The sequence below is a fragment of the Orcinus orca genome, chromosome 9 (assembly GCF_937001465.1).
Source record: "Orcinus orca chromosome 9, mOrcOrc1.1, whole genome shotgun sequence".
In the NCBI taxonomy this organism is placed as follows: domain Eukaryota; kingdom Metazoa; phylum Chordata; class Mammalia; order Artiodactyla; family Delphinidae; genus Orcinus; species Orcinus orca.
The window spans coordinates 14,322,629-14,336,016 of record NC_064567.1 but is presented as its reverse complement, the minus strand read 5'-3'; the positions used below and the strand labels follow the sequence as shown (position 1 = coordinate 14,336,016).

General features: G+C 35.1%; 1 protein-coding gene across 4 annotated transcripts in view; it reads left to right on the top strand.

The window, feature by feature from the left end:
* Positions 1 to 13,388, top strand: part of UBN2 (ubinuclein 2) — an 87,649-nt gene that overhangs the window by 40,820 nt on the left and 33,441 nt on the right. For 3 of the 4 annotated variants that reach the window (XM_033432367.2, XM_033432364.2, XM_033432362.2), the window contains exons 8-13: positions 2,714 to 2,843; positions 5,476 to 5,594; positions 6,102 to 6,215; positions 6,798 to 6,941; positions 7,667 to 7,717; positions 10,123 to 10,165. In XM_033432367.2, coding sequence (XP_033288258.1) covers positions 2,714 to 2,843; positions 5,476 to 5,594; positions 6,102 to 6,215; positions 6,798 to 6,941; positions 7,667 to 7,717; positions 10,123 to 10,165 — 601 coding nt within the window. The remainder of the gene's footprint in view (positions 1 to 2,713; positions 2,844 to 5,475; positions 5,595 to 6,101; positions 6,216 to 6,797; positions 6,942 to 7,666; positions 7,718 to 10,122; positions 10,166 to 13,388) is intronic. The other variant, XM_033432366.2, reaches the window with a different exon arrangement.

Here is a 13,388-nt window from a genome sequence, read left to right as displayed (position 1 = left end):
TGGTTCCAGAAATTGAGTATATAATTGGCTACAAGCAGAAATGGGCAAAAAGGAAGTGGTCCTGGGAAAAGCAGCAAATTCCTCTCTGATGAAAATAATGTATGCCTACTTTTGGTGGTTCAGTAGCATCATATACAAAGAAACAAGGCAGTGTTTCCAATACTATGATTCCTGTCTTTTAAATATATAATGGAGATAGTTTCTCATGAGATATAAAGGTTGGATTAGCTTATTGGTTTTGATAACTATTTTAATTAATGCAATCTCTCATTCTCCTGAAGTACGTAAAAAATCATTTTGGTCTCCATGGACTCATAAAACACATAACCTAGTATGCTAGTAGCATGGAGACAGAGGAATTTCTTGTTCCTATTCTTTATTTTAGCCAGGGGTTTTCAGATTGATTCTGTCTGCCTGCAGGTGCTTCCTGTCTGTTCCACCTCCTTTTACTTAGCTCCCTTTTAAACCTTAGATTCAATAAACAGTGTAACCATTACTCATCAGAGCTGTCCCAGATTCCAAAATCTGGGATCTGACTATCTCCTTTTTTTTTTTTTTTTTTTTTTTACCTAAGAGCCCTAAGTTTTCTAGATCAGGTCTTTTTCCTGTGACTGAGACAGTCCTTTTTTATTTTACTCTTCTGTAAGGGGACAACTCTTTCTCTTCTGAGAGAATCAAAAAATCATCCTTGGGATATAACATCTCAAAGAAGCATCTCTGTTAATTCCTGCCATGTCTGTCTTAAAACGAATCTTCTAGTTTTCTTGGAGCTCATCTGCTTTTTATTTCACTGAGAGTGTGCCTCTAATTCTACAAGCCCTAGTGTTCAGAGTTGAATTTTTTCCCTTTTAGTGACTACTTTCATATGCCCCCTTGTCTTCTTTTGTTTTTGTTTTTTTTTTTTTTGCGTTACGTGGGCCTCTCACTGTTGTGGCCTCTCCCGTTGTGGAGCACAGACTCCGAACGCGCAGGCTTAGCGGCCATGGCTCACGGGGCCCAGCCGCTCCGCAGCATGTGGGATCTTCCCGGACTGGGGCACAAACCTGTGTCCCCTGCATCGGCAGGCGGACTCTAACCACTGTGCCACCAGGGAAGCCCTATTTTCAGCTTTAACTAAGCTTTTATAATGGGGCAAGCCTAGAATGCCTCCTACCCAGAGTCTTGACTTTTAATAAAGAACTAACCACAATATTTAACCAAGTGTTTGTACACAGAACTCATGACCGGAATGATTGTCTTCCATATGAACCTCTGATTTGACCCTCTGGCTCTAATAGGCCTTAAAGTTCTTTTTATTTATCCTTTTGTTGTATTTGGCTTCTCTAATACCAAGAATTTTCAACTGTCAGTTCTAAGGAGTATAGTTTTCCACATTTCATTGTTTCTGAAATTGCAGTGTATATTATAAGTGTTGGGTACATTTGATCTGGCAGGGTTTCTTTCCTTCCCCAAAAGCTGTTAATTGAATCTTTGCATGCACCTTATATTTGTGAAAATATTTACGTCTGTTTGCACCTTCTTCTAGAGTAAAACATGATGATTTGGACATAGTTTGTTGCCAAGGGCCCCAGTTTGGTCTTGACCTTCAAATTAATATCTGTTCTCATCTTTCTACAGTAGCAACTGCCACATATACTGTCTTCCATCTGGAAGAAACCTCAATTGTTTATCAGTAGGCTTGTCTTGCTGAGAATATGGTGGCTATTACAAACTCTTCCCTTTTTTTTTTTTGAAGTAACTGTTTGGTTAAATACCCTTTTAGCAGGAACTGGAGAACTGGAATAAATTGAACAAACTATTAAATATCTAGTTCAGTGGAGGTACAATAAGGAAAACAAAGAAGGATAAAACAGTCTGTGCGTGTAGCCAGGAGGGCTTTACCTTTTCTGAATCTGTAATTTTTTCAAACACCTTTAAGGAAAAAATACTCTAAGAATTCACTGAAACTGTGACTCTAGTATAGCAGTTGGTGAGGGGAAGTATGATGTCTCTTTGAGGAAGTGAGTTTTTGGTTAATAATGGAGTTCCTGTGCTTTACCCAAAAATGTAGACTTTGCCCCTGTCATCAAAAAATTATTTGGGCGGGATGGGGAAAAAATTAGGAGTTTAGGTTTTTTGTGGGTTTTTTTGGCTGCATCGTGTAGCTTGCAGGATCTTAGTTCCCCGACCAAGGATCGAACCCATGCCCCCTGCAGTGGAAGCGTGGAGTCCTAACCACTGGACCACCAGGGAATTCCCAGGAGTTTAGGATACACACTACTATATATAAAATAGATAAACAACAAGGACCTACTATATAGCACAGGGGTCTATATTAAATATCTCATAATAACCTATAATGGAAAAGAATCTGAAAAAGTAATTTTATATATATATATATATATATATATATATATATAACTGAAACACTTTCCTGTATATGTGAAACTAACACAGTATTGTAAATCAAGTATACCTCAATTAAAAAAAAAAAGAAGCAAAAAAATTATTTGCCATCTTGTTGGGGTTATAAATTCTACTCTTAAACTAGATTCATTGAAATTTTTTATAGCATTACAATTTATGGTTTTGTTTGTTTTTTTCCTTGAAAAATACTGTCTAGGAAATCATGGAAAGGTAAAAGTAGAAAAAAATCACTGCCTCTGCCTCCTTGCTTGTTTGTTACTACCTAAAAGAAATTCTGTACTACTTATTTGTTGTTGTTTTTGGTCAGCATTGAGTTACAGCTGCAGGAACTAGGCCCTGTCATTCGTAGCAGTGTCTACTCCCACCTTGAAGCTTTTGTGCCATGCAATAAAGAAACACTGGTAAAACGTCTAAAGAAGTTACATCTCAATGTCCAGGTAAGAGGAGGAACAATAATACCTGCTTCTGGGGTTTTATAACCTGAAAGGAGACTGATTTCTGTTTGCTGCTTTTGCATACTAATTGCTTTAGTATGTATTGTACATATTTAGTAACCATAGGATGTTCTTTAGTAACCATAGCATGTTGGATCCCCTGGGAAAAAATTGCTTTTCATCAATTGAGAGGTTTAGATGAGACATAATGTTTTCTAATGCTTCTTGGACTAGGTAAATTAACCTCAGTTCCACGACTGACACAAGTTTGCCCTCAACAAATAATCTGACATACGTATAATTCAATTTTCTTATTCCTGAAATGGACCTATACAGATACGCTCACACTGACATAAAGACCAATGGAAGGAATCACAGGGTTGCACTTAAACTTAAAGATTATCTAGTGTAATCATCCATGTTCTGCTAGATTCTTCTCGACTACAGTGCCTCTAAGTAATTGTGCAAGTTTGCATGCTTCCAGTGATCAGAAACTTATTTCATTACAATATCAGGAAGTTCTTGCATATGTTGAGTCAAATCCAAGTGCTTTCCATCCCATTGGTCCTAATTCTCCTTTTGCGTTTATTCACAAATTATGTCCCCTTCTTTACTTCATATAAAATGGGCTTCAGTACCTTCACTGTCCTGATTACTCTTCCTTTAATGATTTGTTTGACTATGTATTTTAAAAATATTTACAACTTGCAAGTTACAGAAAAAATAACTTGGATTCAGTTTAAGATAAAAAAAAGAACACTTTTTTTCTATGAATAAAGGTATTTCCTGGAATTAAGGGCAAGAATGCAACCAGGAAGGAATGGGAACTGATAATCTGAATTAACTCTGTTTCTCTTTACCTCTCTCGCCCTATCTCACTTTTATCCTTTTATGTGCATCTGCAGATAAGTTTTCTTTATTTCCAAGGTTTTATATTACAGAAAAGCTACACACAGATATTGACTGTAGATTTCTCATCCCAGTCCATATTCTTGGGGTGAAAACTCTGGTGGTATTATTTTGAGTCAGTCTGAACTTTTCTGGTCGGGGGGTTAGAGTCGCAAAGCACAGCATGGTACAGATAGGGGACTGAGTGTGGTGCTCTGGGTCACCGCACTGGGTGTGATCTGACAGGCATAGAATTCTTTGTTAAAGGTGCTATACTTCTAATAAAATAGTTCTTTTGAATTGAGAAACTGTAGTTCTTTCTCAATTCAAAGCAGGTTAATGAACAAATGAAATTTATTTGAGGTCTCAGATTTTGTGCCTATGCCTGGACATTGACTATGGAATGTTGACTATGGAAGAAAGACATTTATCTAACCCTTGCTTTTCTTTATATGGTATAATCATGTACCTTTGTATCCCTAAACATTATATTGTTTGGCTTGACATGTTTTTGAGCTTCATATAAATGGAGCAATAGTGTCTGTTTTCTTACGCAGCTTGCTTTTTTACACTCACCATTATGCATCTCAGATTTATCTGTCTTTACATGCAGGGGAACTCCATTTTTACTGCTGTGTGTACAGTATTCCATTGTATGAATATATCTCAGTTATTCATTTTACTGTTGATGTATATTTGGATTGTTCCCAGGCAGATAGTCTCAGCTATGTAATTCTTAAGATGAGATCACCCAGAAACCATGATACTGGATCTTCCGTTTTTTTAAATGGGATTTTATAGCAGACACTGTCATATGTGCAATAATATTTATTAATTGGTATGCATGAAATAAGTAAAATGCTTGTTAGTAATATTTGTATTTTGTTTTTATTAATAAAATTAATGTTATTAATAAAATGTTTTAATTTGTAAAACACACCTGCCATAACATGATAATTGCATTCCTAAAAATCTTCTCCTTACCAAAAATCACATTTTAAACACAGTTGTGTCAGTAAGAAAAGCAGTCTAATATTTCTGCACCTATGACAGTAATAAGAGTATGTTCTAAATAGCTACATATATATTTTGTTACTTGCAAGATGAAATAAATAAATTGATTGATTAAAGCTGTCAGATACAAACCTACTTTTCTTTTTGCCCTGAACCGACATGAATAAGAGTCTCCCATTGTCCTCTTTCACTTTGGCCTTGACCTTGCATTTTTGCTTACAACTTAAGTCACAGTTACTAACAATAAACAAGAAAACAGGATACCAACATTCTGTTGGTAGTCGCCAAACCAAATTGTGCATTCCGGTCCTCCAAAGCAGGATCTCTTCTTGTGGTACTAGTTCCCCATCATAATGGGGATTAACTGGTAGTAGTCTGCACAGTGTAGATTTTGTTCTCTATTTAATCATTTTATTACAGTTAAAGTGTCCATATAATTTACTGGAGTATTTTTAAGAGTGTAATTGAGCACTATTAATAATTATGCTGAGGCAACAGGCAAAAACTGGGACTCTGCTTGGCTTTCTGGGAAGTAGGGTTATCCTAATTTTATTATATACAGTGTGCATTATGAAAAGTCAGCATTTTAGAAGTAATGTCCATATTTGAATATGCTAACATTTCAAATGTGTGATCAATATCTAAAACCCAAATTTCATCTTCTGAGGATCTGCTTGCAAAATAAGTTTTGTAAATATGTTTGAAAAAACTTTCAGTGTTTTTTTTTCCTCAGGATGATCGTTTAAGAGAACCTCTGCAAAAACTGAAACTGGCTGTTAGCAATGTCATGCCTGAACAGCTATTTAAATACCAGGAGGACTGCCAGGCTCGTAATCAAGCTAAGTGTGCCAAGTATGTACCTCTTCTATTTGGACTGGCTTTTGCATTTGAGAAATACTTGTAGCTGTTAGAGATTGGTCTTAAGTGGACTTCATCACCAAGTAGAAATCCACATAAACCACTGAAGTGGTATAATTGAATATATTTTCTAAATGGCAAGTCACTTCCCACTCAACTGCTTTGGTGTGAAAGGCAAAAGGTCTTTTGATTTAGTGTATGGATGTGATCAAAGCTAGAGCTGACACTGGTCAGACATTTCACATGTTGACCTACTTGACTGGTTGAAGTTGGATACAAAAGATAAGTGTTCATGCCTTTATATTAGAGTTTGAAGACCTTATTTACCAGAGCGCTTTATAATGCACTTCAACTTCAAAGTATTATGTGGAAAGGTAGACTCCTCATTTACCCTGTCTTTTGAGTTAACATTCAATTAAGCAATTCAACAAGTATCTAAGGAGCATATTATAGGCAGTGTTGGGTTGAAACTTTGCTTCATAAAATAGTTTTCATTTTTAGGTTTCAAACAGATGAAGAACGAGAAAAAAATGGATCTGAGGAAGATGATGATGAGAAACCAGGGAAACGTGTCATAGGACCAAGGAAGAAATTCCACTGGGATGACACCATTAGGTAAGATTTAACCAAAACCTTTACTTTTAACCAAATAGCTGATGCAGAAGTAAGGTTTCTCATAAAAAGAATCGATAGTAAATGGAAAACTAGATAGAAGCAACCAAAAGTTAGTGTGTAGGAAAAATTTATTCAAGAGAAAATTAATTTGGTTCTAATATCCTTAGAGTTCTATCACTTTTATTTACCTATAGTACTTTTTATAAGTTAATCTTATTATTGAGTAAGTCATACTGGTTTCAGAGGTGAAGTACTAAATATATTTATATAACCAGTCATCTTTCTTACCAGTATTTCTGTACTCCAAGTGGAGGGTTTAGTTGTAGGACTATCCCTTTTAATCTTTGGTGCCTGGATTAAAGGTATCAAAGGAAATTATCTCATATTGGAAATTTGGCTATAGTACACCGAATGATATATGTTAGAAATTATCTGTCTTCATGTCATCTTCTGAATTCTTCAGATAATAGTCTTTATTATTGCTGTCAGATTTGTGTGCTTTTAAAAAATCTGTTTCAAGCTTAATTTTCTACAATTTTGCAGTCAGATTTATATATAAATATATATTTTTAATCTGTTTAGAACTTTGTTATGTAACCTTGTTGAGATCAAATTGGGATGCTATGAGTTAGAGCCAAATAAAAGCCAGTCTGCTGAGGATTATCTTAAATCCTTTATGGAGACAGAGGTGAAACCATTGTGGCCTAAGGGCTGGATGCAGGCAAGGTAAGAAATATGACATCCTAGATTTTATTTTACTTTTTTATTGCTGTTATTAAAGACATATACACACACATATGACATTCATTTTCCTAAGAACCTAGTGTGTTTAACATTCTTTACAGTCATCTCAGATGATGTCTGCTTTGAAAGCTTCACTCACTTAAAAGACAAAACAGTTAGTCACATGGACATAGAGATACACATAAAGGTGATTTTTTTTTTTTAACCGACCACTTTTTCTTTTTTGCACGTGAATTTCCTAATAAGAGAAAAGGGGAGGGGGGAAGAAAGTTTTGAACTTTGGAAGGGGAACTTTATATGGGTATCATGAAGATAAGTAACTGAGTACAAGATTTAGAGTGTAGAAAAAGAGGCACAGCTTTAGTGCTATTGAAAATAGTCAATGTAGAGTGGTATCTCTAAAACTAAGTGTAGCCCAGTTTAAAGAGTTAAGTAAAGAATGTTAAAATTAATAGACTTGGCTGTCTCAACCTGTCATCCTGAAGTATTCATCTTAAATCAACAGAAATCTGTTAAAAGATTTAAATAAAGAGGTAATATAACATTTCCCATAAAATAGGTTATTGAATTTACTGTACCATTATAAGTCTTTATTTGGTAAAAAAGCAAATAGTAGCCTATTGAATATTAAATGATTAAAATGACAAAGTGATTATCATGTTATTATCTGCTGTGGAAAAATAATTGTGTCCTTTTAATTTTTCCAGAATGCTTTTTAAGGAAAGTCGGAGTGTACATAATCATCTTACTTCTGCTCCGTGAGTAAATGCAGACTCCAGATTGCTTCATTTATATTTATTCACATTATGATATTTAGTAAACAAAAATATCATTTATTAAATGCTACGTAAAATAGAATTTAAACATACATTTATACAATCTCTGTCTTACCACTGCTTTTTTGTTTTTAAAAATCGTTTAAACTGTTGACTCTGTAGACCTCAGGACACATTTATCTATTAAAGAACTTCTCAGGCTAGCCTCTAAAAACTTGAATCCATAATGTAACATATTGGCCTGAGATCTGGTAGTGAGAAGCCATGTAAACAGGAAGGCTCTGGTGGTTTCCTTTGTTCCTGGAGGATCTGCCCTCCAGTTGTTTTGTATACTTTTTTCTTTCCCTCTTAATGACCATCTACAAAGGTAATCTGTTATCCTCATGCTTTCCAAGACAGTTCTGTATATATCCTACCTAGCCTTGCCTTGCAGTGTTTTATTCTACAAAATTAACATACTCTTCATGTCCTTCCCTCTGTCCAAAACTGAATCTTTCATTAGTGATGTATTGATAATTACTAAAGAATTAATTTAGAATTAATTAGTGAAAAGGCAAGGGTCTCTAGTGAAAAGGCAAGTTTTTTCTGTGGTTACATTTTTGGGTGAATACTGGTTAATTTGACAAGGATTTTATTTTTACCTACAACTTAAGGTCTCTAGTGAAAAGGCAAGTTTTTTCTGTGGTTACATTTTTGGGTGAATACTGGTTAATTTGACAAGGATTTTATTTTTACCTACAACTTAAGGTCTCTAGTGAAAAGGCAAGTTTTTTCTGTGGTTACATTTTTGGGTGAATACTGGTTAATTTGACAAGGATTTTATTTTTACCTACAACTTAAGGCTACTTCTCTATTGCCTAGAAGTGTAGTATTAAGGGTTAATAAAATATAAAATTAGCAAGTCACTGAGAATTTACTGAGCACTGTAGTTCAGTATTCCACTAAGTGATCTGGTTAACATCTGGGTAATGTTACAAAATTCCCCCTCTCCTTGTATACAGTTATAGTAGGTGGAATTTTTTTTTTTTTTTTTTGCGATACGCGGGCCTCTCCCGTTGCGGAGCACAGGCTCCGGACGCGCAGGCTCAGCGGCCATGGCTCAGCGGCCATGGCTCACGGGCCTAGCTGCTCCGCGGCATGTGGGATCTTCCCGGACCGGGGCATGAACCCGTGTCCCCTGCATCGGCAGGCGGACTCTCAACCACTGCACCACCAGGGAAGCCCCCTGTAGGTGGAATTTTTTACAGCTTTTAGGAAGGACACTTAGTTAGTATACCATCAGAGATGTATTGAGTTGGTGTGGTTTTCAGATCTTGCTAGTTTTGTTGTTTTGGGTATAAATTTGGAGTAGTTTGGTTTCATACATTATAGGTTTACTTTGTTGCAGGTGGTTTAGATATCCCGGGGGGGGTATGTGTATTTTTTATGCCTTTATATGTATTTGTGTCAATAATATTTCAGGCCTTTAATTTCCCTATAGTTCTAAAATCACGTTACAATTCAAGTATAAATAATTCATTCCTTTAATTCTAAAGCAAGTGTTTACATAGATCCTTTACCTCAGTTTTTTTTTTCTTTTTTAGTAGCCTCATTATTATGGCTTTATGTTTCATTTTGTATCAGAAAGTCGGAATCTGTGTGATAATATGGGCCTGAAAGTCATGAATATTACTGTTGCCTTAACGAAGTTGTAGATTTTAATCAAGATACTTGTTAATTTAATTGATGGCATTTTAACTTAGTGAAGTCGAAATATTCTGACATGTGAGGTATTTTAGCTTTCAACCCTTTTTTAATCTTCAAACATTCTCCACACTGGTTCCCAAAGGTTCCAAGGATCCATGGTATTTTTATTGCCTTTTTTCTGTCATTTTGAAATTTTTTATCTAAATTATTATGTTAAAAATAATTTTCTTTAAAAACTTGAGGATTTTTTGTTTTGTTTTTTAAACAGTATCTCATTTACAACTTCTTAGCATGGTTTAATTTGAGTTTAAAGTTCCTTGAAGCTCTTATTCTATAAATAATTACAAATTCTTACCAATTCTTTGAAATAAGTCTCCTTAGGCAGCTTTGTTAGCCTGTTTTGAGTTATTTAAAAATTTTTTTTTGGCGTATTTACATTTAAATTTTTAAAAAACTATCATCCACATTTCACATTTTACTAATGGTTTGGCCTTTATTCTAGTTAATTGAAATTGGGGAACATGTTGCTGTATATTCACATATAAACTGAGCACTTATATAACTTATATATAGTTCCTTCAGAGAACTTCCCAAATAGAAGAAATTATTTACCCATATAATTACAAGATCATATGTTACAATTTCCTAATGAGTGACTTAACTGCTCCTGAAATGGACTCCTTTTTAATCTTTTCTCTTAGGGCAAAGAAAAAGGTGATTCCTGCACCTAAACCCAAAGTGAAGGTAAGTAATGAACCAAATCTTTAATTAGTGATAATTGGTGACTGTTGAAATACATCCTTATGATGAAAAGGTTATATGGTATTTCACATGTATTTTAGGTACCATACTCTTAAGATGGGTGTTTTCAAACATTGTAAAAATCCTAAAACCATTGTATTTGGGAGAAGAGATGACTTTGTGGCAGTGGGAAATTTATATACATTAGTTAAATTGTAAGGCTTATTACTACTTAGAAATGTTGAATAAAATATGACAAATATCTCTCAGAAGCATCGCTGAGGTTGCAAATATAAATATGTAAGAGAAATTCCTAAGGCTCAAAACAAAGAAGAAGCTGCCAGAGTGTTAATCTGTCACTGAAACTTTAGTTGCCTTTAGGTGCCTTTGCTGATTCCTATCACCTTCTCAGAGCACAGCAGATAAGATTTTCTTAGACTTAAATAGGTTGGGAATTGGAATGAAACTCTCCATAAACCTGGGACTCTCAAAGGATAACTTTTTTAGTAAAAGAAAGAACTGGAAAAGAAATCCATTCACCAGCAGAAAGACTAAGAAATTTGTGTATCTTGGCCTGGGTTCTGGATTAGGAGAAGAAATCCTCCCTGAAATTTTTCTCTGGATTAGGAGTTTAATTTACACAACCTGCATGAACTGGGAAAACCTCAAGCTACGAAAATAACTTAAAGTTGTTAGATTAGTATTAACCCAGTATTAACCCAGTATTAACCCAGATTAAAGTTGTTAGATTAGCATGAACTGGGAAAACCTCAAGCTACGAAAATAACTTAAAGTTGTTAGATTAGTATTAATCCACTGGCAAATCTCATTCACTCTTTAATAATGTGCCTTCATCCCAGGCCTCAAAGGCTTATCACGTATATACTGTGTCAAACATGAGTTTACAATCTGAAAATACAGAATACGTGAGGAAATAAGTTACTGTGAGTGAGTCAGCGGAAACAGCCAACAGAATTAGATCCCTAAGAAGGGCAAGTGATGGATTTATTAGATTTAGAACATAAAGTAACTTAAGTTTAATATTTAGAAAAGTAGAAGAGGGGACAAAAAATATCCGATCAAAGTAGACAAAGCAGAGTTGAACCAAGCATAACCTGTAGAAGTGAAAACTATAATCATTTGAAATTAAAATTATAATGAAAGCCCACAACTTGTAGGTTTTAGACTTTTCCCATAGCCTTCATCTCTTTGAATAGAGTTTCTTTGCTTGTGAGGTTAGGGCCAGAAGGTCAACATTTGCTACTCCATGGTCTTCTTAATTTATTATATTAGAGGCTCTTTGAACACAGATTAAATAGTCTTCTTTTTCTTAGTTAACCTGCTTTGTCTTCTAATCCAAATAATATGGAGCCAGTATTTCATTAAATCTATTGACTTCATGCTTTGTTTTGACATTTGACTTTATTTTTAAACTCCTAATACCCACCATAAAGGGTTGGTTAAATTTTGATACATCTATTTAAACATATGATTAATTTACCAGAATTCTAATGGGTGTGCTGGGATGGTACAGGGGAATTATGTTTTGTTCCTTTCTTTGTGATTAAATTACCCTTTCCTTTTCCCCAAATGGAAAAACTGTATTGCAGATACGGTTTTTTCCTGCCCTGCTGACCTTTAAATACCTATTTCAGTTATAAAGGTAATATAAGGAAATGCTTACAGGAGAAAATGCAAACAATACAGAAAAGTAAGAAGGAGGAAAGTAAAAGTATCCAGAAATTTCTGCTCACACAGAATAAAAAGCTCCTAACTTTCTGGTACACATCTGCCCTCCCTTCTTCTGGCTGTCTGTCCCTGCCTCCCTTCCTTCTTTCCTTCCACCCATTCATCCATCCATCTAACCATCTATCCATCTGCCCATCCAGTCATTCATTTATCCAGATTGAATTAAGATTTTATATAAATGGAATAATCTGCTTTTTTGGCTCAAATATATATCCTGAACAATTTACCAATATAAATCTACACAGTACTCTCTTGGCTGGATTTACTGTTATTTTTGTAAAGAAAAAAATATTAAAGAAAAATTAAAAGAAAGTTACTTAAAATGGCAGTTTTATACTGGTAGCACTCCCAATATTATTTTGATACACTCCTGCACTCTCAGTTTCTGTACTTTTTATAGTAATGCAGCTTTCACTAATCATGTGATTGGTTGGCATGTCAGTGCAGTCGTGTCTCATCTGCATTAGCTGTTCATCTTAGCAGACAATTTTGATCTTAATGTAGTTACGCTACAGACTTCTAAAAGGTATTGAGGTTTTCAATCACGGCTTTTTAGAATAGAAGTTTAGAGAAATTGCTAAGAAGGAGTGTAGTGGCATTCTTAACAGAAATAAGAATTTATTATTCTTATTTACTCTAATGCCTTAGAAAGTAGGTGGTAAAGACCCTTTCTCTCCATGCTTTCCCTACTGTAGTTAGAGGAAGTGCTGTCATGGTGTAAATTAATGTATAATATAAGGGTTTGGGTTTATTTGGATTTGTCTGTTTTTAGGAAACTAATTGAAGAAACTTTGAAAAGATTTTTATGTAGTTTTATTTCTTCTTAATCATAAATATAAAATGAGTCATGTACTTTATATTTTTCTTAAGGGAAGGATTTTTTTTTTTTTTTTTTTTTGCGGTATGCGGGCCTCTCACTGTTGTGGCCTCTCCCGTTGCGGAGCACAGGCTCCGGACACGCAGGCTCAGCGGCCACGGCTCACGGGCCCAGCCGCTCTGCGGCATGCGGGATCCTCCCAGACTGGGGCCCGAACCCGCGTCCCCTGCGTCGGTAGGCGGACTCTCAACCACTGTGCCACCAGGGAAGCCCGAGAAAGATACTTTTTAAATTCTTTTGCTCTTTGAATATTTTAAACTGTGCCCTAATTCTCATATCTCTTCCTTGAATTTTAAGAAAGTTAATTTTTTTTGATAAAACAGAAAATATTCTCTCTTAGGTATTCCAAGTTTTAATTCCTAATGCTCTTGCTTTCTTAGCATAGTGCCTTGCTCATAGTGAATATGTGTGGACTAAATTACAAATGACTTCTACCAAAATGAATAGAAAATGTAATTTAAGTGTGCTTGAATTGAATCTTCTGCCAGTTTGATGTACCAGTTTCTCTATGCGCTGCCTATGGGTAGCTGTAGGACAGGCATACAAAGAGGCCGAAATGCAAGGAAGCAGAGAGTGAGGGCCAGTATCATACTATACTGA